General features: G+C 43.6%; 1 protein-coding gene across 2 annotated transcripts in view; it reads left to right on the top strand.

Annotated features, from left to right (window-relative positions):
- Window positions 1–25,002, top strand: part of CNKSR3 (CNKSR family member 3) — a 99,290-nt gene that overhangs the window by 65,677 nt on the left and 8,611 nt on the right. For both annotated transcript variants that reach the window (XM_038395776.2, XM_043511224.1), the window contains exons 6-9: window positions 1,382–1,501; window positions 3,202–3,261; window positions 16,901–16,969; window positions 17,905–18,051. In XM_038395776.2, the coding sequence (XP_038251704.1) occupies window positions 1,382–1,501; window positions 3,202–3,261; window positions 16,901–16,969; window positions 17,905–18,051 (396 nt within the window). The remainder of the gene's footprint in view (window positions 1–1,381; window positions 1,502–3,201; window positions 3,262–16,900; window positions 16,970–17,904; window positions 18,052–25,002) is intronic.

Raw genomic sequence — 25,002 nt, 5'->3', positions numbered from 1 at the left:
GCTTTTAATATTTTGTAACTGTTAATCATCGCTTCCTGCTTTTGACATGAGCCAGGCTGTGTTCTTTGATAAGGCCTTCCGTTTGCTGATAGATGCTTAGGCATTCAGTAGCACAATAGCTAAAAATAATTGTGTCCATAAATAAGGAAATCAAGCAAATAGGAGTTTTCAGTTTCTCATTTTTCCACACCCCATTCCATATACGTACTGTTTTGGAATTCCCTTGTTTTAGCAGTTCCTCGTATTCATGCTTGGGCATTGTTTTGATTCATTTAAATTACATTACTTCAGTTCTATAAATCTGGTTTAGAATAAAAAACCTTGAGAATATTTTACCATGTGCCCACTGTGATTCGACAGAGCTATCTTTATACAAGGTCGCATTTTATGCAGCCCCTTAATTACACATGTCTCCACTGAGTGAGAAGTCCCAAGGGCACTTGGAGATATTTACTTTCTCAGGTGAGCTACCTTCCAGTTTCGCAGCCAATTACAAATAAATGCTATCCTGAACATTTTAGGGCCTCCTTTTTTTTTTTTCCTTAACTGTTGAAAACCACTTTAAGTTTAATACATTGTATTTTGTGTCTTGATATGAATTTAAACAATGAGGTGTGTAATGTAAATTTGAGTGTGTGGGAAGAAAATAGATGTTTTGACCATTCCATTTTCTCTGATTAAACAGCCATTTTGCCTGTTTGAAACTTTAAGAATGTAAAAGACAAATTACTCCCTTCTGATACATAAGCCTGACTTTCACTGGCTTCCTTAGTCTGAGTTACATGTGTTTAAGGTCAGAATATGTCCTTAGAAATGGTATTGGGTTGGGATTGGATATATTTTGGTAACAAGGAAATATAAGTTTGTAAGGATTCCAGCAACTGGCACAAAGGAAATAACTGCTAAAATACTTAATTGTTAAATGCCTACCTACTCAAAAGCTTGGTGTAGAGTACTCACCAGTTGCCATTGGCTTCTTTAGCACCATCCTGCCTAATCCTTCTTAAAGCAGATCTAAATAACGGTTGGCAGCTGTTGGCACTAAACGTAGTCAAATGTTCGGAATTGAAAAATATAGACTAAATTTTTGCAAGAGTGGTGGTGGTGGTGTTGCCTTTTTTCCAGGCAACTGTAGCGGCACTTTGTCCCAACATGCCTTGTCACTGGTGGTAGCAGAAGTGGCAGATTTTTACCCCAGAAGCCTAGGGTAGACAAGGCCATAAAGCAGAATTGTTTGAATGGTCTTGTATTCTGCTACCAGTTCTATCAAACTTTCTTAGTGGGCCAGATTTTATAATTAAATAACTTCTGCTTTATTGAGAAATTAGTGGGGAGGAATTCTAGAATGTGGCTTTCCTAATGAATTTTTGTTCATTTTCAGTCCAAGATTTTAAATGGAATTTGTGATAAGATGATCAGATCAACTACAGATCCATTGATGAGCCAGAGTGCATGTCTGGAGGAGGTTCATTTAACCAACATTAAGCCTGGGGAAGGCCTGGTAAGAACTTAGCTGTGTCTGCTTCTGTGGTTACTATGTCTGCATTGTTAGTGCCTGGCCCTGCAAGCTGTTATGCCTATGTGTATTGTTTATTCCCCTTAAAATCAGTAAGGATTCAGTGTGGGACTAACTAGACTCATGGGCAAAATTGTCTGCAGGATCAGTCCCTTGTCTGTGTTTAAGGCATTTTTGAGATGGTAGTATGCTGAGTACACCTGACTATTGGTGGGATTCATCGACGGAGGTGAACAAAGTGGTCCCTTACCTTCGCTGGTCACCTAAATCAACTCTACATAGACTTTTTGAAGGATTTTTTTGTCTATACTGTTTTGTGAGATTTTTTTTTATCTGTAATTTTGGTTGGATGTGGGGCGTATTTGGGGGTTTGTTTTTAGCAGGGGTGTGTAGTAAACCTTTGACCATGTGCTGAATATGGTTGGTCGGGTTGGATATTCCATTGAATGGTGTTTACAAAAAATTGGAGATGGGACCTTTCTGGCTGGAGTGGAGGTGGTTCACATTTAAATGCTTTAAAGGAAACTGAAATATTTATCTGAAATTATTTAACTTACTCTTAAAACTATGAAGAAGTGAGAAATATCTTTTGTTGAACAGTTTTTAAAAACATGGGTGCTGTTATGGAGAACCTACAGTGTTTTGAGTTACATTATTGCAGGGCTAACGGAAGAGACACAAATGAACTAACCATGTTCCAGAACTATGGCAACTTCAGTGCGGTTTGGGTATCAAATAAGGGCATTCACAGAATAGCAGCATGATAGCTTGTGCTCTGCAAGAAATGGGGGGACAGTGAAGGAGGAGGGCAAGGAGGATAAATCTTTGCAAATGGAGAAGAAAATCAAGAAAGTAAAATGTTGTGATCATGCTTCTAAGTGGTGGTCAGTAATTTCTGGCACATAAATTGCACTTAGCACTTGAATGGCACTGCATAGCTAAAAAGCACAGTATGGTAAGTAATATTCAAAACAGCTTATCAGGAAGGAAAAATACCTGTTATCTATATGGAAATTGATACAAAAGTCTACTATGTGTAATTAAAATGTGAGTGTTAACCCATTTGTAGATGGTATGTTAAGAATCCACACGATCAGACCTATTTCATTAGCATTTATCCTTGCAACCACACCCAGTAGTATAGCAAAGTGGTGCTAGCGCATGGTTTGCCTGTGCTCCTGGTTTACGCCAACACTGTAATGTTACAAGATGGCTTGCATTAAGAACAGGGATTATTTGAGCTTCCTTGTCTGTAGAATATTTGTAGCAAACTTGTGACGAGGTGCTTGGCATGCAAGGGACTCTAAATGACTTATCTAAAATTCTCCAGGATAATCAAGGTTATAAAGAAGTTAAGTTACATGATTTAAAAATAAATATTTTAAAGATAATCTGCAAAGGGTGAAGTATAAAATTCCAATCTCTTTAACTTGTATGTACTGAGTGCCCAAGAATTCAGGAAAAAAGGAACATTTAGCACTTTGATACTAGATTACACTACTTACAAATGTGAGTCCATGAATTTTCATATGTTTGATGTTTTTTTACACAGAATGAGTTTTAAGTTTGTTGTAAGATGTTGCTTAACCTGTTACATAATTAGTATGCAAGTTTTTATTTTTGGCACTGCCTTTCTTAAATTTGACTATTTCAATTTCTTCTCCCTTTCCCTCCCGCCACATTAGGGAATGTATATCAAATCAACTTATGATGGATTGCATGTAATTACTGGAACTACAGAAAATGTGAGTACATTTAATTCAATTTGAAGTAGATGTATTTTTAATTTAAACTGTTCTGGATAAAAGTATGTTTAGGCAGATTCCTGAGGCTTTGTTTCTGCCATGTATGGATCGCAAAATCCTGTTGCAAGCGACTTTGTGTGATACACCATTGGTTTACCCTGGATTTGTAAAGATTATGCATATATGTATGTTTTAATAGAATAACACAAAGACCTCTATCTTCTGTTGATAGCTTGGTCAAGTAGTCACATTTTGTAGGAGACAGCCTTCTACATTGTGGTGGCATACATCTAGGTATGATCCTATGTTTCTCTTTTGGTGATGGCCCTAAGAAGGGCCATTTCACTGGATTGTCACTTGAGTTGCTTTTTAGACTGTGAGGCCATCGACTGCTGTTCAGTTGCCATGTTGATAGTGATGGTTATGCCAAAGCACTTAAGAAGAGAGAGACTTATTGTATAATGAAAAAGCATCAAAACGTGTAGCATTACAGAATAACATTTAGTGGGGAGCCAACATTCTCCGAAACATGAACTGCAACATTTGGGAGACAAGCTCTTGAAAATCTGCTGCATGGTTTTGAATTCTTCACCATATGTCGTCACAACGAGAGTCGGTGAGTTTGCGATCCCCGACATCCATAAGCCACCAAATGTCTCCTGTACCACTCAGGTTTTACTGAATCACCACTATCCTTTAATATGGGTTGGAGACCTCAAGAGCCGTCATACATCCTGGGGTTACGAGACGATGATACTTCAGATGAACAACTTTTTGCATAGGCTTCGACTCAAGACAGGCATCTACTGTTCAATTCCAAGTAGTAAGAAACTTTCCGTTTTGCTGGACAGAGACAAGGCTACTTGTTGGACGTGTGGTTTGTGTTCTGTGGCCAGAACAGATGGCCTCTAGTTGTGGAACGAACTGTTCTTGACAATTTTATGCATAGCGATCACCCTCCTATTGTCATATACGTTGCTCTCCAAGTCCCCTAATCGCATTGTTACCAACGCTGTGTTGGAACTTTAGGAAGGCCTATGGGAACAGCTACTCAGAAACCACAGAAAAAGTGGTTCACAGGATACCTGCAAACATCAGGTTCATCAGCCTTCTTAAAGAGGGCACAAAATGGAACATCACTCCTCCCCTCAGCTACAGGAAAGCCACAATTCTTGTTGGTTGACAGACAGTGAGGCATTCCTAAAGGAGTACTGGATAACAGGTGACCCCGCTGCTTCAACTCCTGGAATCACTCAACTCCACGTAGCTTTTGCCCATCACTCTCAACTAGCAGAACCTAGGTTCCACGCATTCAGCAGGAAAGCCAGAAGCTGGGAATGGGCGACAGGGGATGGATCACTTGGTGATTTACCTGTTCTCTTCATTCCCTCTGGGGCACCTGGCATTGGTCACTGTTGGAAGACAGGATACTGGGCTAGATGGATCTTTCGGTCTGACCCAGTATGACCTTATGTAAAGCCTGGAGGCATCTCCGTAATCTGGGCAGTGTGAATTCTCCCCAGTGTAGAATGCCACATGTCACAGCCAGTGCCATCACCACCCAAATGTTCCTGAATTCAGAGTCTGAAGTGGATTGTCATCACAAAAGGAAAGTGAAGAAAGAGCTTCATTGCTCCCTATCGGACTGCCCGGTAATATTAAAGCCATTCACGAGAAGATGTGGACAAGACCATAATGCTCATCAACCGTAGCAAGGCTGCAGGACCAGATGGCATCTTCCCACAATTTCTGAAAAGCCTAGGTCAGCATGGCTGCGTACATGCCCTTTACCAAATGCCCAAAGTATGGCAACAGGCAGAGATCACTGGCATTGTAAAACTGGGGGCAACAATCCAAAAAACATCTTACTATGCATAACATTCAAGCTCTTGTAAAGCATCTTTGAGGTCTACATCCCTAAAGAGCAATCCGGGTTTCAACCAAGACAAAGCACCTATGATGAGGTAAACCGGTAATTCAAATCAAAGCTGGCTGTCAATGCAGGCTCAAAACAGCAGTGGTCTTTGTGGACTTATCCTCAGCATACAACATAGTTTGATGGGACAGCCTGCTTCTCAAAGTGTTAAAAATGGTGCATTGCAGAACAGTGTTCCTTCTGACAGTTATGCTCACCAACTGCAAGTTTCGCATATACCTAATAGAACAGACCCAGTAGATCTCATCTACTGAACAGCAGGTTCCTATGAGGATCCATCTTGGCACCATCATTCTTATTAATCAGCATTATGCCATGAACCCAGTCATGGAAATTTGGCTACATGGAGGATCTCACGCTCATCATCCAATCAAGCACTTTCACCCATGTGAAACACATCCTCGCAGAAGCTCTGAAAAAACTGCAGGAGTACTAGTGAAGGTGACTCAGATTAAACCCTAAAAACTCCCCCAAACAACACTTTGCATTCCACCTGAGCAGCCGCCATGCAAAGAATTGCCTGAATGTCACACCAAGCTCAGGCATGAGGATTTCCCAAAAGATCTTGGAGTGGATCATAGCCTCACCTGTTGCCAGCATCTGAAATGACTGCTGCCAAGATAAAGACTAGGAACAATATAATCCACAAACTAGCTGGGACCAGCTGGAGAGCAAACGCTCACGCCTTGCGGACATTTACCTTAGCCCTTGTTTTTCTCCGCAGCTGAATATTGCGCACCAAAGTGCGCAGATAGCATACATATGAAACACTACTATGAGAGAGATTAAGAATGAGGGAAAGAAACAGGGAAAGATTAAGAATGAGCTCTCAAAACTGGATACTCTCATAAAGAAGAAAAGGAGTACTGGTGGCACCTTAGAGACTAACAAATTTATTAGAGCATAAGCTTTCTTGAGATACAGCTCACTTCATCGGATGCATTTTGTGTAAAAAACAGAGGAGATTTACACACACACACACACACACACACACACACACACACACACACACACACACAGAGAACATGAAACAATGGGTTTATCATACACACTGTAAGGAGAGTGATCACTTAAGATAAGCCATCACAGCCGGGGGGGGGGGGGGCAGAAGGAGGAAAACCTTTCATGGTGACAAGCAAGGTAGGCTAATTCCAGCAGTTAACAAGAATCAGAGGAACAGTGGGGGTGGGGTAGGAGGAGAAATACCATGGGGAAATAGTTTTACTTTGAAATGACTCATCCATTCCCAGTCTCTATTCAAGCCTAAATTAATTGTATCCAGTTTGCAAATTAATTCCAATTCAGCTCTCTCCTTGGAGTCTGTTTTTGAAGCTTTTTTGTTGAAGGATAGCCACTCTTAGGTCTGTGATCGAGTGACCAGAGAGATTGAAGTGTTCTCCAACTGGTTTTTGAATGTTATAATTCTTGACGTCTGATTTGTGTCCATTCATTCTTTTACGTAGAGACTGTCCAGTTTGACCAATGTACATGGCAGAGGGGCATTGCTGGCACATGATGGCATATATCACATTGGTAGATGCAGGTGAACGAGCCTCTGATAGTGTGGCTGATGTGATTAGGCCCTATGATGGTATCCCCTGAATAGATAGTGGACAGAGTTGGCAACGGGCTTTGTTGCAAGGATAGGTTCCTGGGTTAGTGGTTCTGTTGTGTGTGTGTGTTGCTGGTGAGTATTTGCTTCAGATTGGGGGGCTGTCTGTAAGCAAGGACTGGTCTGTCTCCCAAGATCTGTGAGAGTGATGGCTCGTCCTTCAGGATAGGTTGTAAATCCTTGATGATGCGTTGGAGAGGTTTTAGTTCGGGGCTGAAGGTGATGGCTAGTGGCATTCTGTTGTTTTCTTTGTTGGGCCTGTCCTGTAGTAGGTGACTTCTGGGTACTCTTCTGGCTCTGTCAATCTGTTTCTTCACTTCAGCATGTGGGTATTGTAGTTGTAGGAATGCATGATAGAGATCTTGTAGGTGTTTGTCTCTGTCTGAGGGGTTGGAGCAAATGCGGTTATATCGTAGCGCTTGGCTGTAGACAATGGAATGGACACAAATCAGACGTCAAGAATTATAACATTCAAAAACCAGTTGGAGAACACTTCAATCTCTCTGGTCACTCGATCACAGACCTAAGAGTGGCTATACTTGAACAAAAAAGCTTCAAAAACAGACTCCAACGAGAGACTGCTGAATTGGAATTAATTTGCAAACTGGATACAATTAACTTAGGCCTGAATAGAGACTGGGAATGGATGAGTCATTACACAAAGTAAAACTACTTCCCCATGGTATTTCTCCCTCTCACCCCACCCCCCACTGTTCCTCTGATATTCTTGTTAACTGCTGGAATTAGCCTACCTTGCTTGTCACCATGAAAGGTTTTCCTCCTTTCCCCCCCTGCTGCTGGTGATGGCTTATCTTAAGTGATCACTCTCCTTACAGTGTGTATGATAAACCCATTGTTTCATGTTCTCTGTTGTGTGGTACATAAATCTCTCCTCTGTTTTTTCCCACCAAATGCATCCGATGAAGTGAGCTGTAGCTCACGAAAGCTTATGCTCTAATAAATTTGTTAGTCTCTAAGGTGCCACCAGTACTCCTTTTCTTTTTGCGAATACAGACTAACAAGGCTGCTACTCTGAAACCTCTCATAAAGAAACAACCTTCCACACAAACTTCCCCGTGGCTGGACTTTACAAAAACTAAACAAGCCATTTACAACACACACTTTGCTTCTCTACAAAAGAAAAAGGACACTAAGCTATCTAAACTACTACATGCCACAAGAGGCCACAACAGTGGTTCCCGTAACCCACCCAGAAATATTGTTAATCTATCCAACTATACTCTTAGCCCAGCAGAAGAATCTGTCCTATCTCAGGGCCTCTCCTTTTGCCCCTCCACCCCCACGAACATGATACAGTTCTGTGGTGACCTAGAATCCTATTTTCGACATCTCCGACTCAAGGAATATTTCCAACACACCTCTGACCAACATATTAACCCACAGAGACCTTCCTACCAACACTACAAAAAGAAGGATTCTGGGTGGACTCCTCCTGAAGGTCGAAACAGCAGCCTGGACTTCCACATAGAGTGCTTCCGCCGACGTGCACGAGCTGAAATTGTGGAAAAGCAGCATCGCTTGCCCCATGCAGAACACAATGCCATCCACAGCCTCAGAAACAACTCTGACATCATAATCCAAAAAGGCTGACAAAGGAGGTGCTGTCGTCATCATGAATAGGTCGGAGTATGAACAAGAGGCTACTAGGCAGCTCTCAACACCACTTCTACAAGCCATTACCCTCTGATCCCATTGAGAGTTACCAAAAGAAACTACAGCATTTGCTCAAGAAACTCCCTGAAAAAGCACAAGAACAAATCCGCACAGACACACCCCTAGAATCCCGACCTGGGGTATTCTATCTGGTACCCAAGATCCAATCTGGAAATCCTGGACGACCCATCATCTCAGCATTGGCACCCTGACAGCAGGATTGTCTGGCTATGTAGACTCCCTCCTCAGGCCCTACGTTACCAGCACTCCCAGCTATCTTCGAGACACCACTGACTTCCTGAGGAACTAGAATCCATTGGTGATCTTCCTAAAACACCATCCTAGCCACTATGGATGTAGAAGCCCTCTACACCAACATTCCACACAAAGATGGGCTACAAGCCGTCAGGAACAGTATCCCCGATACTGTCACGGCTAACCTGGTGGCTGAACTTTGTGACTTTGTCCTCACCCATAACTATTTCACATTTGGGGACAATGTATACCTTCAAATCAGTGGCACTGCGATTGGTACCCGCATGGCCCCACAGTATGCCAACATTTTTATGGCTGACTTAGAACAATGCTTCCTCAGCTCTCGTCTCCTAATGCCCCTACTCTACTTGCGCTACACTGATGATATCTTCATCATCTGGACCCATGGAAAAGAAGCCCTTGAGGAATTCCACCATGATTTCAACAATTTCCATCCCACCATCAACCTCAGCCTGGACCAGTCCACACAAGAGAGCCACTTTCTGGACACTACGGTGCTAATAAGCGATGGTCACATAAACACCACCCTATATCGGAAACCTACTGACCGCTATTTCTACCTACATGCCTCTAGCTTTCATCCAGATCATACCACACGATCCATTGTCTATAGCCAAGCTCTACGATATAACCGCATTTGCTCCAACCCCTCAGACAGAGACACACACCTACAAGATCTCTATCATGCATTCTTACAACGACAATACCCACCTGCTGAAGTGAAGAAACAGATTGACAGAGCCAGAAGAATACCCAGAAGTAACCTACTACAGGACAGGCCCAACAAAGAAAACAACAGAACGCCACTAGCCATCACCTTCAGCCCCCAACTAAAACCTCTCCAACGCATCATCAAGGATCTACAACCTATCCTGAAGGACGACCCATCATTCTCACAGATCTTGGGAGACAGGCCAGTCCTTGCTTACAGACAGCCCCCAATCTGAAGCAAATACTCACCAGCAACCACACCCATACAACAGAACCACCAACCCAGGAACCTATCCTTGCAACAAAGCCCGTTGCCAACTCTGTCCACATATCTATTCAGGGGACACCATCAGAGGGCCTAATCGCATCAGCCACACTATCAGAGGCTCGTTCACCTGTGCATCTACCAATGTGATATATGCCATCATGTGCCAGCAATGCCCCTCTGCCATGTACATTGGTCAAACTGGACAGTCTCTACGTAAAAGAATGAATGGACACAAATCAAACGTCAAGAATTACAACATTCAAAAACCAGTTGGAGAACACTTCAATCTCTCTGGTCACTCGATTACAGACCTGAGAGTGGCTATCCTTCAACAAAAAATTCAAAAACAGACTCCAAGGAGACTGATGAATTGGAATTAATTTGCAAACTGGATACAATTAACTTAGGTTTTACTTTATTTAATGACTCATCCATTCCCAGTCTCTATTCAAGCCTATTTCCCCATGTTATTTCTCCCCCCCCCGACCCCACCCCCCACTGTTCCTCAGATGATGTTGTTAACTGCTGGAAATAGCCTACCTTGCTTGTCACCATGAAAGGTTTTCCTCTTTTTCCCTCCTTGCTGCTGGTGATGGTTTATCTTAAGTGATCACTCTCCTTACAGTGTGTATGATAAACCCATTGTTTCATGTTCTCTCTGTGTGTATATCAATCTCCCCTCTGTTTTTTCTACCAAATGCATCTGATGAAGTGAGCTGTAGCTCACGAAAGCTTATGCTCTAATAAATTTGTTAGTCTCTAGGGTGCCACGGGTACTCCTTTTCTTTTTGCGAATACAGACTAACACGGCTGCTACTCTGAAACCTGTTACTATGAGAATCGTCACAGGAGTGCTAATGTCAATTCCAACAGTCTGTCTCTCCATCCTCACGTATATTTAACTTCCATCCCTCTGAAGAGAAGCAGCAATAATATGACCAGATAACAACAAACCCGAACTTGCTCATCTTCAAAGACCTCCAATAGCCCCGAAGATGCTGCCTTAAGGTCAGGAAACCCTTCTGATTGGTGGCCAAAGGTCCCCAAACCTGAAGACTGTCACCAAAAGACAAGTGCGGAGACTGTGGCAAACAGTAGGGTAAAGAATCTAGACCTGATCACGGATCCCACAGACCAACCACGTGGCTTCAGCACGTAAGATGTGGATCACAGTGACCACATCAGAACATCACTGGGGCACTGCAGTTACCTACTGCACAAATGGAAAAAACAGCCTGTATTTGAATGTGGAGAAGATATTCAAATTATTTAACATCTAGTGAGCCGCTGTCCACTAAGATCCTTCTCTGATGGGATAGCCTTGATTCATTCCATGTCTCTGGAAGCCATAGAGGGAACAACAGTCTTGGAAATTGACCTTGATTGTTGCTTTTCAAGTTGCCAGGCTAAAGACTACCAGAATAGTCACACAACGGTCTCTGTTTCCATCATAGAACTGGGAAGGGACCTCGAGAGGCCATCTAGTCCAGTCCCCTGCACTCAAGGCAGAACTAAGTATTATCTAGACCATCCCTGACAGTTGTTTCTCCAACTTGCTCTTAAAAATCCCCAATGATGGAGATTCCACAACCTCCCTAGGCAATTTATTCCAGTGCTTAACCACTCTGACAGGTAGGAAGTTTTTCCTAATGTCCAACCTAAACCGCTCTTGCTGTAATTTTAGCCCATTGCTTCCTGTCCTGTCCTCCTCCTTGTAACAACTTTTCTGTACTTGAAAATTTATCATCATGTCCTCTCTGACTTCTCTTCTCCAGACTTGACTTAAACCCAGTTTTTCAAAAAAAGAGTACTTGTGGCACATTAGAGACTAACAAATTTATTTGAGCATAAGCTTTTGTGACCTACAGCTCACTATTTCCCCATGTTATTCCTCTCCCTCCCCCCCACTGTTCCTCAGACGTTCTTGTCAACTACTGGAAATGACCCACTTTGATTATCGCTACTAAAGGTTTTCTTCCCCCCTCCTGCTGGTAATAGCTCATCTTAAGTGATCACTCTCCTTACAATGTGTATGATAACACCCATTCTTTCATGTTCTCTGTGTATACAAATCTCCCCACTGTACTTTCCACTGAATGCATCCGATGAAGTGAGCTGTAGCTCACGAAAAATTTATTTGAGCATAAGCTTAGTCTAAGATGCCACAAGTACTCCTTTTCTTTTTGCGAATACAGACTAACCCGGCTGCTACTCTGAAATCTGCCTATTTATTGTATGCTTGTACAGCGCCTAACACAATAGGGTTTTGGTCAATGACTGTGGCTCCTAGGTGCTACTATAATCCAAATAGATAAGTAGGAATATCTACATGGATGGTGTGGTTGCTGAAAGGAAGAACCTGTAAAGTGCAGCTTGTGTGATCTTTTCTAGTTAGAAAAAGCACTGGTGATTCCTTCTGAACCCTTGCTAAGTTATAGTGGTTAGGGAGGAGTGGGTGGAAATCTGTACTTGCCATTTATCATGAAAACTGTAATCTTTTATATCTGCCAACTCTTAATCTTACTGGGTTATTTGGCATAACTTGTTCACCATAGGCTGAAAGACTGAGTCTACTGTGCAGCAATGTCAACATTTGATATATGTGAAAGATTGTAATTTTGGTCACCATTACGTTGTATAGGTAGTTGAAACACAGGCTGAAAGCTCTGAGTGAGACTCTGCTGCAACCATAAACCAAAACTCTGAACCCAGGTGAATCTGCAAGTATCAGCTCTTCTCTCAGGGAAACTGCATTCTCCTGGGAGAAATAACATCAACTAGGAGATGAAAGTGAGAGATTTACTAGCAATAATTACTCTTTTTCCCCCTTCTTTCTCATGACAAAAGATGTAGTTTATATCCGGCTACAAACTACCTTTCTGACAAAAGTAGTATCTGCATTTTATTTAGGACTCAAAAAATTACTTTTAACATATGTGAATGAAACCTTTACCAGGTGGCTGTTATCAGAACTCTACTACTACACCAACCACAGTGAATGGTTCCAGGAAAGCAATACACTGTCAAATTTCAGTCAGTTGACAGGATTTCCAAGATTTTCCTGCCTGTTCATGATTTCCTGTGTTGCATGATAACACACTGGCCAAAACAAAACTTTCTACTTTCTTCCATGTTCTCCATAGGAGTGGAATAGCTGCCTTGTGAGCTGAAACTGGCTATATATGTACTATCTGAGATCTCTCAAGCAGACTGTTGATCATCCTGTAGGATACTCTGAATTCAGTGCTCACTGCTTAATGAATCCTAGAATCACAGAAATGTAGGGCTGGAAGGGACTTTGAGAGGTCATCAAGTCCAGCCCCCTGCACTGAGGCAGAACCAAGCAAAAACCTAGACCATACCTGACTTCTCTTTTATCTAACCTGTTCTTAAAAATCTCTAATGATGGGGATTCCACAACTTCCCTTGGAAGTCTGTTCCAGAGCTTAATTTCCCTTAGAGTAGCTATTAGAAAAAAAATTAAATCTTCCTGGCTGCAGATTAAGACCATTACTTGTCCTACCTGCAGTAGACATGGAGAACAATTGATCCCTATCCTTTTTATAACAGCCTGTAACATAATGGAGACTGTTATCCGGTCCCCCTTCAGTATTCTTTCTCAAGACTAAGCAGGCATAGTTTTTTAACCTTTTCCTTACTGGTCAGGTTTTCTAAATCTCTTATTTTTTGTTGCTCTTGTCTGGACTCCCTCCAGTTTATCCACATCTTTCCTAAAGTGTGGCACCCAGAACTGGACGCAGTACTCCAGCTGAGGCCTCTCCAGTGCTGAGTAGAGTGAGATAATTACCACCTGACTCTTACATGTGATGCTCCTGTTAGGCTAATATTCTGAGATGTTCTTTTTCCCTACTGCATCTCATTATTGACACTCCTTCCATTTGTGATCTACTATAACCGCTGGATCCTTTACAGCAGTACTGCACCTAGCCAGTTATTCGCCGTTTTGTAGGTGTTCATTTGATTTCTTTCCTTCCTAAATATAGTACTTTGCAATTTTTTTTTGAATTTCATCTAATTGAATTCAAATTCTCTAATTTCTCAAGGTAGTTTTGAAATATAATCCTGTTCTCCAAAGTGCTTGCAACCCCTTAATATCTTCCACAGGTTTTGTAAGTCTGCTCTCCACTCCATTATCAAAGTCATGAATGAAGATATTGAATAGTACCAGACCCAGAACTGACCTGGGTGGGAGCCCCCTAGAATGTTTTCTGCAAGCATAATCACAGCCCCAAAGATGCTGTTAGCCTTGGTTTGGACAGTATTCACCCCTCCAAACAGGCATTTCCTTGATGAAGAAGCAAGAGGATAGCAAAGAAATGCGGTTACTCATAGTAGCTGGAGCCTCCGTCACATGTACAGCATCTTCCTCATTGCACAATTTACTCCTGTAGTCTCCCTCTATTACAAGATATTACTTGAGTTTTGAAGGTCTGGTGGTGATGAGAGAGAAACTTCCATCCAGGCTTTCAGTTCTTCAGTAGCTCAGGGATATTGTCCTGCTAGCCATATTGTTGTTTGTGGGGAGATAGTGAGGCTTTTGCTATGGTGAGTAGCCCTCCCTGTGTGAATTGCACTGTGGACACGTCTGTTAGCGTATCTCTATTCTGCCAGTGTTGCCACGGCTTCATCAGAGTTGATATGTTGTTATGGTAGCAGGAATATTTTTTTAAATAACTAGCAGTAACCTGTGCATGGCACCAGCTTTAGATAATTCAGAGTAAATATTTACATGTTTAACAGCTGCTTGTTAATGTCTAGCTGAGCATGTTGTCTGTTTTGGGAGGAAATTAATTTTTAAATGTTGTTTAACACCTATATCTCTCGGTACACATCATGCACACACATAATATTGTCCTGTTACTTAAATATAATTTTTCTTATTTTCTTGATGCAGGCATTTGGATTAAATGACTAAATTAGGGACTTAAGTTAAAACTTGTAGCTTTCATTTAGATTAGTAAGCAGTGAGGGGAAAAATGAAATGGCCCCAGCTGCACTCGTTACTTTTTCTGTCATACATCTTCAGTATTTGAGACTTAAGGCTTTTAGTGAACACACTAAATGAAACCTAGTTATTGTGTTTAGATTTAGTTATGACAAGTAGCAACATAAATAACTAACAGTGCCCATATTGTTTCTTAATAGGATATGTTTAATCTTTTATTATCCACTTCAAAGCTGTTTTCTCTTCTAAAAACCTTTTATTCAGTGTAGTTTATGTAGACATTTTGTTTTTAAACCAAATTTAAAATAGCACAAAGTTGTTAACTCTTTGCAATGCAGCCCTGTAGAACCAAACAATTTGTGATGCTTGTTTTAGCTCCTGTTCCTGGATTTTCTTAGCACTTATTAATTGCCACTTTTTCTTTACTTAGATTTATGTTGCTATTGATAACTATCTGATCTGCTGTTAGCTAACACAGACTCTAGAACATCCAAATTGAAGTATCTGAGATGACTAGTGTGTGTTGGGGGAGTGGGGGGTGTTCTGGGTGTGAGGCTAGGATAAGGAACTGGCACAGATGGGTGTATATTAACTAAAGCTTGGTGTTTTCCTGTCTCGTGAAAAAATTTAGAGGTTTCAGATGTGTTCCTGATCCACATTGGGACCAAACTGAGATCTTCTTTTTTTCAAGGATTTTCCCAAAAAGAGAGAGCGTGTTTGCGTGCCTCTCCCTGAATAGCCCACTGGTTAGGGCACACACTTGAAATATGGGACAAAAAAATTCAAGTCCCTGCTCTGCCTGATTTGGACCTGACACTTGAACTTCAGTCTCCCACATCCCAGCTGAGTACCCTAACCCATGGGCTATTCTGGAGTCTGGGAGGTGGGGAGGGGGAATGTCTCAATTGCTAAATTGTTAAAGCTGAGTATTTATTTATACAAAGCTGAACAGATCCAGCAGAAGAGATTGAGATCACAAAACAGCCATATGCTGAGATGAGGGAGACTGATTTACTTAAAGTGTCTGGTCCGAATCAGGCAGAGCAGGGACTTGAAGTTCTGATTTAGACCAGGAATTACATCCTAGACCTGAGAAACTGTTCCCAGTGACAGTTCTGTCAAAACTGATAAAGTCCTACAAAAAAGTTCCGTTTTGATTAATTGATATTTTCCAATGAAAAACCATTTTATCAGAAAATTCCCTCCAGGCAGCAGACGGGACCCCAGCCGGCAGGGGCTCAGTTCCCTGCTCGTCTGGGGTTCTGTCTGCTGCCCGCGCTGCCAGTCTGGATGGAGGGAACCCCGGGCCGGCCGCAGGCTGAGCGGAGCCGGCGGACAGAATCCCAGATGGCAGCGCAGGTGGCAGATGGAACCCCAGACCAGCAGCGTGCTGAGCCTTTCAGCCCGCTGCCAGTCTGGGGTTCCCTTCTCCAGCCTCTGCCAACCAGGGTCCTGGCTGTCGGCACGACTTAGCCCGCTGCCAGCCTGGGGTTCCGTCCATCCAGGCCAGCAGCGGGTTGAGCGGGGCCGGCGGCCAGGTTGCCGACCCCTGATCTAGGCAGCTTTCTATACAGCTTTCTTATAGTCCATTCATCCAGCCCATACTTCTTTAACTTGCTAGCAAGAATACTGTGGGAGACTGTATCAAAAGCTTTGCTAAAATCAAGGAATAATACATCCACAGCTTTCCCCTCATGCACAGAGCTAGTTATCTCATCATAGAAGGCAATTAGGTTAGTCAGGCATGACTTGCCCTTGGTGAATCCATGCTGACTATTCCTGATCACTTTCCTCTCCTCTAAATGCTTCAGAATTGATTCCTTGAGGACCTGCTTCATGATTTTTCCAGGGACTGAGGTGAGGCTGACTGGTCTATAGGGTGGTTTTTCCCTTTTTTAAAGATGGGCACTACATTAGCCTGTTCCCAGTCATCCGGGACCTCCCCTGATCGCTATGAATTTTCAAAGTTTTCAAACCACGTGGGTACTGGGAACATAATACACACTTGACAGTTCTGTATATAAATATAGTTTATATATACACACATTAGCTGCTGCTTTAAATATTACTTTCACAATCTGAGTTTTGGCATAAAAGAGCAGAGTTGTGTTTGGTTTTCTGTGGTTTTTTTTTTTTCTTTTTTTAGAAAAAGGGAAAGCCTATTGAAACATATTCCTATTATTTATTTCTCTGTAGTCCCCTGCTGATCGATCTCAAAAGATTCATGCTGGTGATGAGGTGATCCAGGTTAATCGTCAGACTGTAGTAAGTAATCAAAAGCCCTATCAACCTTTTTGTAAGCCTTGGTTGTTCTGCAAGACCTTTCCCTTCAAGATAAGTGGGTAACAAGCTTTGTTGTATTTAGGGTTTTTTTTTGTGTCCTTATTGCAATGTGTGTAAAAATGGTTTCACTTAAGGTAGAAGTCATTTCTTCAACTGAAAACACTTGAAAGATTTGATTTTTATCACACATTGTTTTTCAATAAATCACTGCAATATTTTTGGATAAAATGATTTTTTACTTGGGGCCTATGTTTAAAGTGAAGTGTTGAATTTGTGTATGTTTTATTAATAAAAAGTTGGTATTTTTTAAATTTTTTTTGGAAAATACCTTTTGCATCTCGGAGAGTTGAGGGATTCTCCCTCTCCCCTCATTTTAGTTCCCTGTCCCATAAACAGTCACGTTTGCATTTAACTTCACACAACAAGAGCAGACCTATAGAACTCAGTGGCATTAAATATCAGGTATAATTATATTGGAGTAATTCAGTGTGACTACTTGTATGTTCAAAGTTGAGCATATGCATAAGCCCATGCTGAACTGGAGCCTGACCTATCACAAATGGACGTGCACTTGAAATAATTGTAGGTTTCAGAATAGCAGCCGTGTTAGTCTGTATTCGCAAAAAGAAAAGGAGTACTTGTGGCACCTTAGAGACTAACAAATTTATTAGAGCATAAGCTTTCGTGAGCTACAGCTCACTTCATCGGAGCTGTACTCCTTTTTCTTTTTGAAATAATTGATACATTTTTGAGACCCCTACTAAAAAAAAAAAAATTAGATTTTCAAGTTTTGTACCCTTTACAGCTGCTTCAGTGGGTTTCTTCTATTGTTTGTGTTGTTTGAGAGAAACAGTCTGACCTAGTTATATTCCATTCATTCTGAATGCATGCAAGAGGTACCTTTTCTTCTTTTTAAGGTGGGATGGCAACTAAAAAACCTTGTGGGAAAGTTGCGAGAGAATCCTGCTGGAGTTAAACTGCTACTTAAGAAACGTCCTACAGGCTCTTTTAATTTTACTCCAGCCCCACTGAAAAACCTACGCTGGAAACCACCACTTGTACAGGTGATATGCTGATGGAAGAGTTGTATTTATACGTTAATAGTTGGATATGAATTACTTTGCAATCCCCCCTCAAGATAATTTATTCTTTTAATATCTGACGACAACAACCAGTATGACCATATATCTATGGAGTTTTGGGGGTGTTCGTTGTGCAGTGGCTGTTCCTTTTGGATCAAAATTAAAATGAGAAGGGGTCCTTTTTTAGCCAAATCTCATCTAACATTCCAAAAGAATAAGAGTATTTAATGTTGGCTTTCATAATCCAAGTTTTCAAGGCACTGATTTTAGAAAAAAGCCATTTGAGGCTGAAAGGCTGATAATCTGCACTGATGAATTTTGTAAATAAACAATAAATACTGAGATTGGTTTGGAGAATTTACACGAGATTATCTTTTCTGAATAAACTAATGTTATCCAATGTATACCTTCCGTTTTAGTCTGGAGAGGGAAAAGTAGTTCAAGCACAGAAAGAAAAGGGAGTGAGCTTCTTGTTTGTTTTGTGTATATGTTCAAATGACGTATGTAAGCATGATTTGGATGTTGGGAAAGCCAGAGGAGGCATAATGGGTCGGGGAGGAACAGGATTTAATAACTTCAAAGACTAGTTTTGGAGGACAGCATGTTATAGCAGAAAGCAATTTGTTTAACAGCTACAGGAAGATTCAATTAATTACATTCTAATCTAATAAATTACCTATGACTACAGGAACTGTGTTTTCCTTTGTTCCAGCCTCTGTTCTGGCACAAGATCCCTATAGCTATGGGGGTAGTTGTTTCTCAGCAAAGTGTATAGATGGCTAGCTGGAGTGCTTGAGGGGTGTGTGTGCGTGCGTGCGTGCATGCATGCATGCATACTCCAGAAAGCTGTAAATCTGAATTCCTTGCTACTTATGAATGAGACTATCAGCTTACACCTGTGCTCTTTGAGCATCATTATTTTACATGGTTTACAATGTGGATGCTATTTATAGTACAGAGTCATTTAAAATGTGACCATCCAAAGATCTGGGTGTATATACAAAATACTAATCTATCCAATATAAAAACTCTGCCCCAGTGTCCAAAACTAACCCTCCTGTCTCCACACGCACCATTTTCTCTCGGACACACCCTCCATTCCAGGAACTTGAGTGCTATGGTGACAGGTTATAAGAAGAACTAGATAGTCTCCCTCCTCATTCTCCCTCTCCCCTGCAAGAGAAAAAGAGAATCTGAAGCTTCCCCTGAAGGACATCAAATCCAGGGTCTGGCAGACCACAGGGAGAGAAGTTTACTTCAAAGCTTAGGAGATTCTGAGACTGTCTGGCCCCTCACGCAGCCTGTCTTGTTAAACAAGGGCCTGTTAGCTTGAGTGCGTCAGCTGATCACAGTTCTTGTATAGATGCGGATGTTTATTCCATTTAGATGTGTCTGTGCCCGGCACGCTGGAGCTGGAGACTTTTGCCTAGAAGTATCTGTAGACGGGTGGTAGTCATGGCTGTGGTTCCTCCCCTGCTATATGAGGTGCTGCCCCTCTGACCTCCTCCCTGCCCCGCTCAGTTCCTTCTCATTGCCATTGGCTGGAGTCAGAGCTCTGTGTGGTTGTAGACTCTCAACCTCACATTAAGTCTTAGCCTAGTTTATTTTAGTTAGTTAGTTAGTCAGTAAATAGTGTTAATTGCTCGATTGTGTCCCTGGTGAAGCCCTTACCGAGGTTTGAACGCTGTCCTTTGTGTGGAGGGTGATCCCCAGCAATGCCCTCTACATGAAGGCAAGGCCCACCCGAAAGAGCATTGTGCACTCTGTAGATCATTCAAGAAGTGGACTCAAGTGGTGTGGGACTTTCACATCAAGCAGCACCTCCACGAACAGGCCATGTAGCCTGTTCCGGTACTGAGGCCCTCCTTGGGCTGAAGATCATTCTTGGGCTTGGAAAGCGCTGCCACCTCTTGTTACAGGGCAAGTGCCTCTCCGAAGAGGCAGAGGAGCCATTCTCCATCATCAGTGCCAATGAAGAGATCTCATAAGACCAATTGGGACAGCTGTAGGTTGCGGGGCAACTCTTCTGCCTCTCCCAGAAAAGAGCAGTCTGGCCCGGCATCATTTCTGGCATGTGGGATGGCATGGGTACCTCTGACCCTTCTCTGGTACCAAGAGAGAAGGGCAGAAACCCTGTACCATCTGGTCTGGTTCCGGCCTCTGGGTGTCCAATGAGGCCGGTACTGATGAGGGAGTGCTGGTACCCACAGTGTCCATTTCGTTGGCATACCAGGCAGCTGGGGACATACTCTGCCTTTTGGTCTAGGACCTCCCAGGGTTGCACCACCTATATCCCCTCTGAATCCTCATGTCTGTCAGAACCACATCCAGACCCTCCCCTCCCCATGATTGGGATAGAGCCGGTGCTGGAACTAAGGGTGCTGCCACACACCCCGGCTTGAAGGTTTCCATCATTTTGACAGTTTGCAGTTTAGTTCAATGGCTCTCAGCACTTTCATTACACAAATTGTTCCAGCACCCTGATCAGAATCGGTACGGGGGACCTCGGCACTGGGACCATCTTCGGCCCTGCTACATTCAACACTGCAGATGCTCTCATAGTGGCTCTCATCACCCTCAACGTTGACACGCTTGGGTGCTCCGGTACCAGTGTTTGCACCGGGACCAACACTGCCTACGGCACCAACATACTCGGCCTTCATCGGGGCACGAATTCCATCTTGTTCTGGGTGACGGATGAATCGGACTGCCTGTTGGCTCCCTTGAGCATCGCTTCTCCCATGTTTCTGAGATCTTGGGGCTTTTCTAATTCTGAGGCAGTGTCGTCGTCATCTTGCTCTGCATCACGTGATGAGCTCCGAGGTCTGCCAGTGGACCAGTATGGTTCTCAGAGTTGGCGTGTGCATAGGCTCGGAAGAATTTCCCTGTCCTTGCTCCTACTGGCCACCAATGCCCTATCCGTATCAGTGACCTCCTTGGACTCAGTGGGATGCTCCTCATTCCCAGTGATCCCATTCCTTGTCGTGTTCAAAGCCGAAATCCGCTGCCAGCTCAACAATGGTGACGGCGGATCAGCCGCAAGCCTAGGCATTGGCAGTCTTCCTCCCAGTAGAATCTCCAAAGTCCTCCCTCCCGGGTACGCCTTCCTGGGAGTAAGAGCTGGTTTGCACTCAGCCAAGACCCTCATCCTCATTGCTGGACTACGCTGTGCTGTTTGGTTCTGGAGGACTTTAATGTGCATCGGGACCTTTTATGCTGTGTAGCCTCATCCCTTGACATGCAGGCAGAGTTTCTCCGGGAGAACACACACAAACTAGTAGATATTCTATAGCCCAACATCCCTGTGAGAGTGGCCCTCCTGATGAATGATGCACTCCTCGAGCCAGCGACCTCTGGAGTACACCGGCCTTGGTACTGCTGGTGGCTTAGTATATGGAAAAGTGCTATTTTGTTCCCATGATTTGAGGGGTTCTATTTCAGTGTAGACTTAAACCTACCCTGCCTGGCCCTGAATTCCCTGATGATAATGGCAGTAAACAACTGGGCCTGTCAGGATAGGTTTAAGTCTACACAGTGACAGGGTTGGGTCAGATGGCTATAGGAGAGTAACAGAAGGCAGATATATTAGCCCCAGGCTAAGTAGGTCCCTTTTCCCCGGGTAAGGTAACAGGGAAGGTTCCAGAACAATCAGGAACCTTCTGGAGACAATTAAGACCAGCTGATTAGCACACCTGCAGCCAATCAAGAAGCTGCTAGAATCAATTAAGGCAGGCTAATCAGGGCACCTGGGTTTTAAAAAGGAGCTCACTTCAGTTTGTGGTGTGCATGTGAGGAGCTGGGAGCAAGAGGCACTAGGAACTGAGAGTCAGAACGTGGACTGTTGGAGGACTGAGGTGTACAAGCATCATCAGATACCATAAGGAAGGTCCTATGGTGAGGATAAAGAAGGTGTTGGGAGGAGGCCATGGGGAAGTAGCCCAGGGAGTTGTAGCTGTCGCACAGCTGTTCCAGGAGGCACTCTAGACAGCTGCATTCCACAGGGCCCTGGGCTGGAACCCGGAGTAGAGGGCAGACCCGGATCCCCCCAAATCTCCCAACTACTGGTCAGACATAGGAGGAGTTGACCTGGACTTGAGGGTTCAGAAAAACGGCCAAGCTGGGGGCTGCTGTGAAGCTCCAAGGTGAGCAAATCCACCAATAAACGCAAGACCCACCAAGGTAGAGCAGGAACTTTTGTCACAACACGCAATGACAGAGACTCAGAGCAGTTGGATCTTTTGGGCAGTAAGATCTATAGCAATCCTCATCTGTAGGGATGAGGCGGTAATCAACAAGCTTTGCTGTCCAAGTATGATTCCGTAGTTGAACAGCCATATCAAAGACCAGTTGCCCAATGTCTTGCATGAGGAGGTTTGTGCATTTGTTGTGGATGGCTGCTTGGTGGCCAAAATGTCTTTGCAGTCTGCCTTTGACATTATGGACACCTGGGTCATGGCCTCGGCAGTAGCTATGAGGTGGGTTTCCTGGTTGCAGAACTGTGGGATTGTTTTGGAAATCCAGCAGACCATCGAGGACTTGCTTTTTGACAGCCGAATCTTGTTTTGTTCTTGGATAAGACAATGACACTCTGCACTCCTTTAAGATTTTCCAGGGCTACCTTGCGGTCCTTGGGAGTTTACATGCCATTTGCACAAAAACACCACTATAGGGTGCAGCAGCAGCAACATTATCGCCTGCAGCAATCCTTTTTGCAACCTTTCCCTCTGAAACAGTGGGACGCAGAGAAAGCAGTTGGTCTCAGGCTTTGGACAGTCCACACACACTCCCTTGGTGCTGGCTAAGCACCTATTTTGATTCCTTAGTCCAGAGCAATGGCCCAGTCATTACTCTGCCCTCTCTTAGGACTCAATTACCTCCGACAGCAGGGTCCTAGACACTCTCAGATCGGGCTACACAATCCTGTTCCTCTCCTTGCTCTCTTCCCACCCCCACCTTCATCCCCAAACCCTCCATCCCTCTTCAGGGATGCCTCTCACAAGACACTGCTCATCAAGCAGGTCAGCTCCCTGTAGAGATTAGGAGCAATAGAGGAAGTTCTGCGAGAACACTCTTTCTCCCAGTATTTCCTGATGCTGAAACCGAAGGGCAGGATGAGAGACCTATTTTTGACCTCACGGCCTCAACAAATTAATCAAGTACATGAGATTCCACATGGCCATTCTATTGGCTATCCTTCCCGTGCTGTCTCAAAACAACTGGTATGCTGCTTTGGATCTTCAGGACGTTATGTTCATGTGGTAATTCTATGGAGCCACAGGAGGTTTCTCTATTTTGTGGTAGGAGAATGTTACTTTCTGTATATGGTTTTCCCATTTGGGGTCGTCTCTTCCCCTCATCTTCACCAAATGCATGGTGGTGGTTGTGGCATATCTCAGGAGAAAGGGAATCCACAATTTCCTGTACCTCGATGACTGGTTACTGATGGGTGGCTCCAGAGAGGAGGTTCTAGCCCACATAGACACCACATGGTGTTTGCTTGACTGTCTGGGACTTGTTTTAAACACCACAAAGTCAACCTTGGTTCTACTCAAGAAATCAAGTTAGATTTTATGAGGTCGAGGGTGTTCCTGCCAGCCAACTGCTTTCAGGCATTTCAACGGCTTTGACTCAGTCTAAAATCTCAGCCCTCCATGACGGTCCGCTTGTGTCTGAGCCTGTTGGGTCATGTGTCCACTTGCACACAAGTGGTCCAGTTTGTCAGGCTGTGCCTTCGCCCTCTTCAGATGTGGCTCAGGATGGTTTACTTCCCTGCTCTGCATACTCTGGATAGGTTGGTTCACTGACTTTCTGTAGTCCTAGATTCCTTGTGTTGGTGGGAGTCCCCAAACCATGTGTGCTAAGGAGTCTCCTTCACTCGGCCATTGCCAACCAAGTCAGTGGTTCCCTTCTGGATTTGGGAATGAAGGGATGGACATCTGGCCTCACTGCGGGTGCAGGGTCTGTGGTCAGGATAGGAAGCCTCAGTCCATAACATGTTGGAACTTTTGGGCCATCTACAATACATGTTGTCTTCCAGGACCACATCAGAAACTCAGTGGTTCACATACTCACAGATGATACCATCACGATGTAATATGTAAACAAACAAAGGGAAGTGCATTCCATATTACTCTTCCTCTAGGGATCAACTTGTGACAATTTTGTATTGAGGACATCACTACGGTAGCAGTCCACTTGTTGGGGGTGCAAAATTGTTGTCTCGTGGACCACCTCAGCAGGGTTTTTTCCCTGAGTCATGAGTGGTCTCTGAAGGAGAGTGTCTTCCATGTCGTCTTTGCAACATGGGGCATCCCCGCGATCTACCTGTTTGTGAGAAGGGAAAACAGAAAGCGTCTACTATTCTGCTCTTGACGGGGCCTCAGCAGAGGCACTCTCTCTGACAACATCTTCCACTGCAGCTGGTGGTCAACTCTTCTGTATGCCATTACACCTATTTTGGTCATTCCTCAGGTCCATCCTCAAACTTAAGGTGGATTGGGCCAAGTTCATCCTCGTTGCTCCAGCACAGCTGAGACAGTGCTGGTTCTCGGATCTACTTGCTCTGTTGATTCAACTTCCCACACTGTCTCCATCCTGACCCTTGTCACTCAGAACCACAGCTGGACTCTGCATCCTGTGATCAGCTCCCTGCATATTATGCCATGGCTGTGGCATGGATGAATGAAGAGGAAGAGCAGTGTTCAGAGGCTGTCCAACAAGTCTACTCAAAAGTAGGAGGAAGTTGTTCACTCGGATGGCCTACTTAGCGAAATGGAAGAGATTCTTGGTGTGGTCCTTGGCCCATGGAACTCAACAATAGGGGCTTCCACCTAGGACCTCTTAGAGTACCTGTTACATCTTCAGAAATAGTCCCTGTGCTCAGTTCACTGAGAGTACATTTGGCAGCAATATCAGTGTTTCATTCCCCCGATT

The sequence above is a fragment of the Dermochelys coriacea genome, chromosome 3 (genome assembly GCF_009764565.3).
Source record: "Dermochelys coriacea isolate rDerCor1 chromosome 3, rDerCor1.pri.v4, whole genome shotgun sequence".
NCBI classification, from domain to species: Eukaryota; Metazoa; Chordata; order Testudines; family Dermochelyidae; genus Dermochelys; species Dermochelys coriacea.
This window is presented reverse-complemented; position numbering and strand designations above follow the sequence as displayed.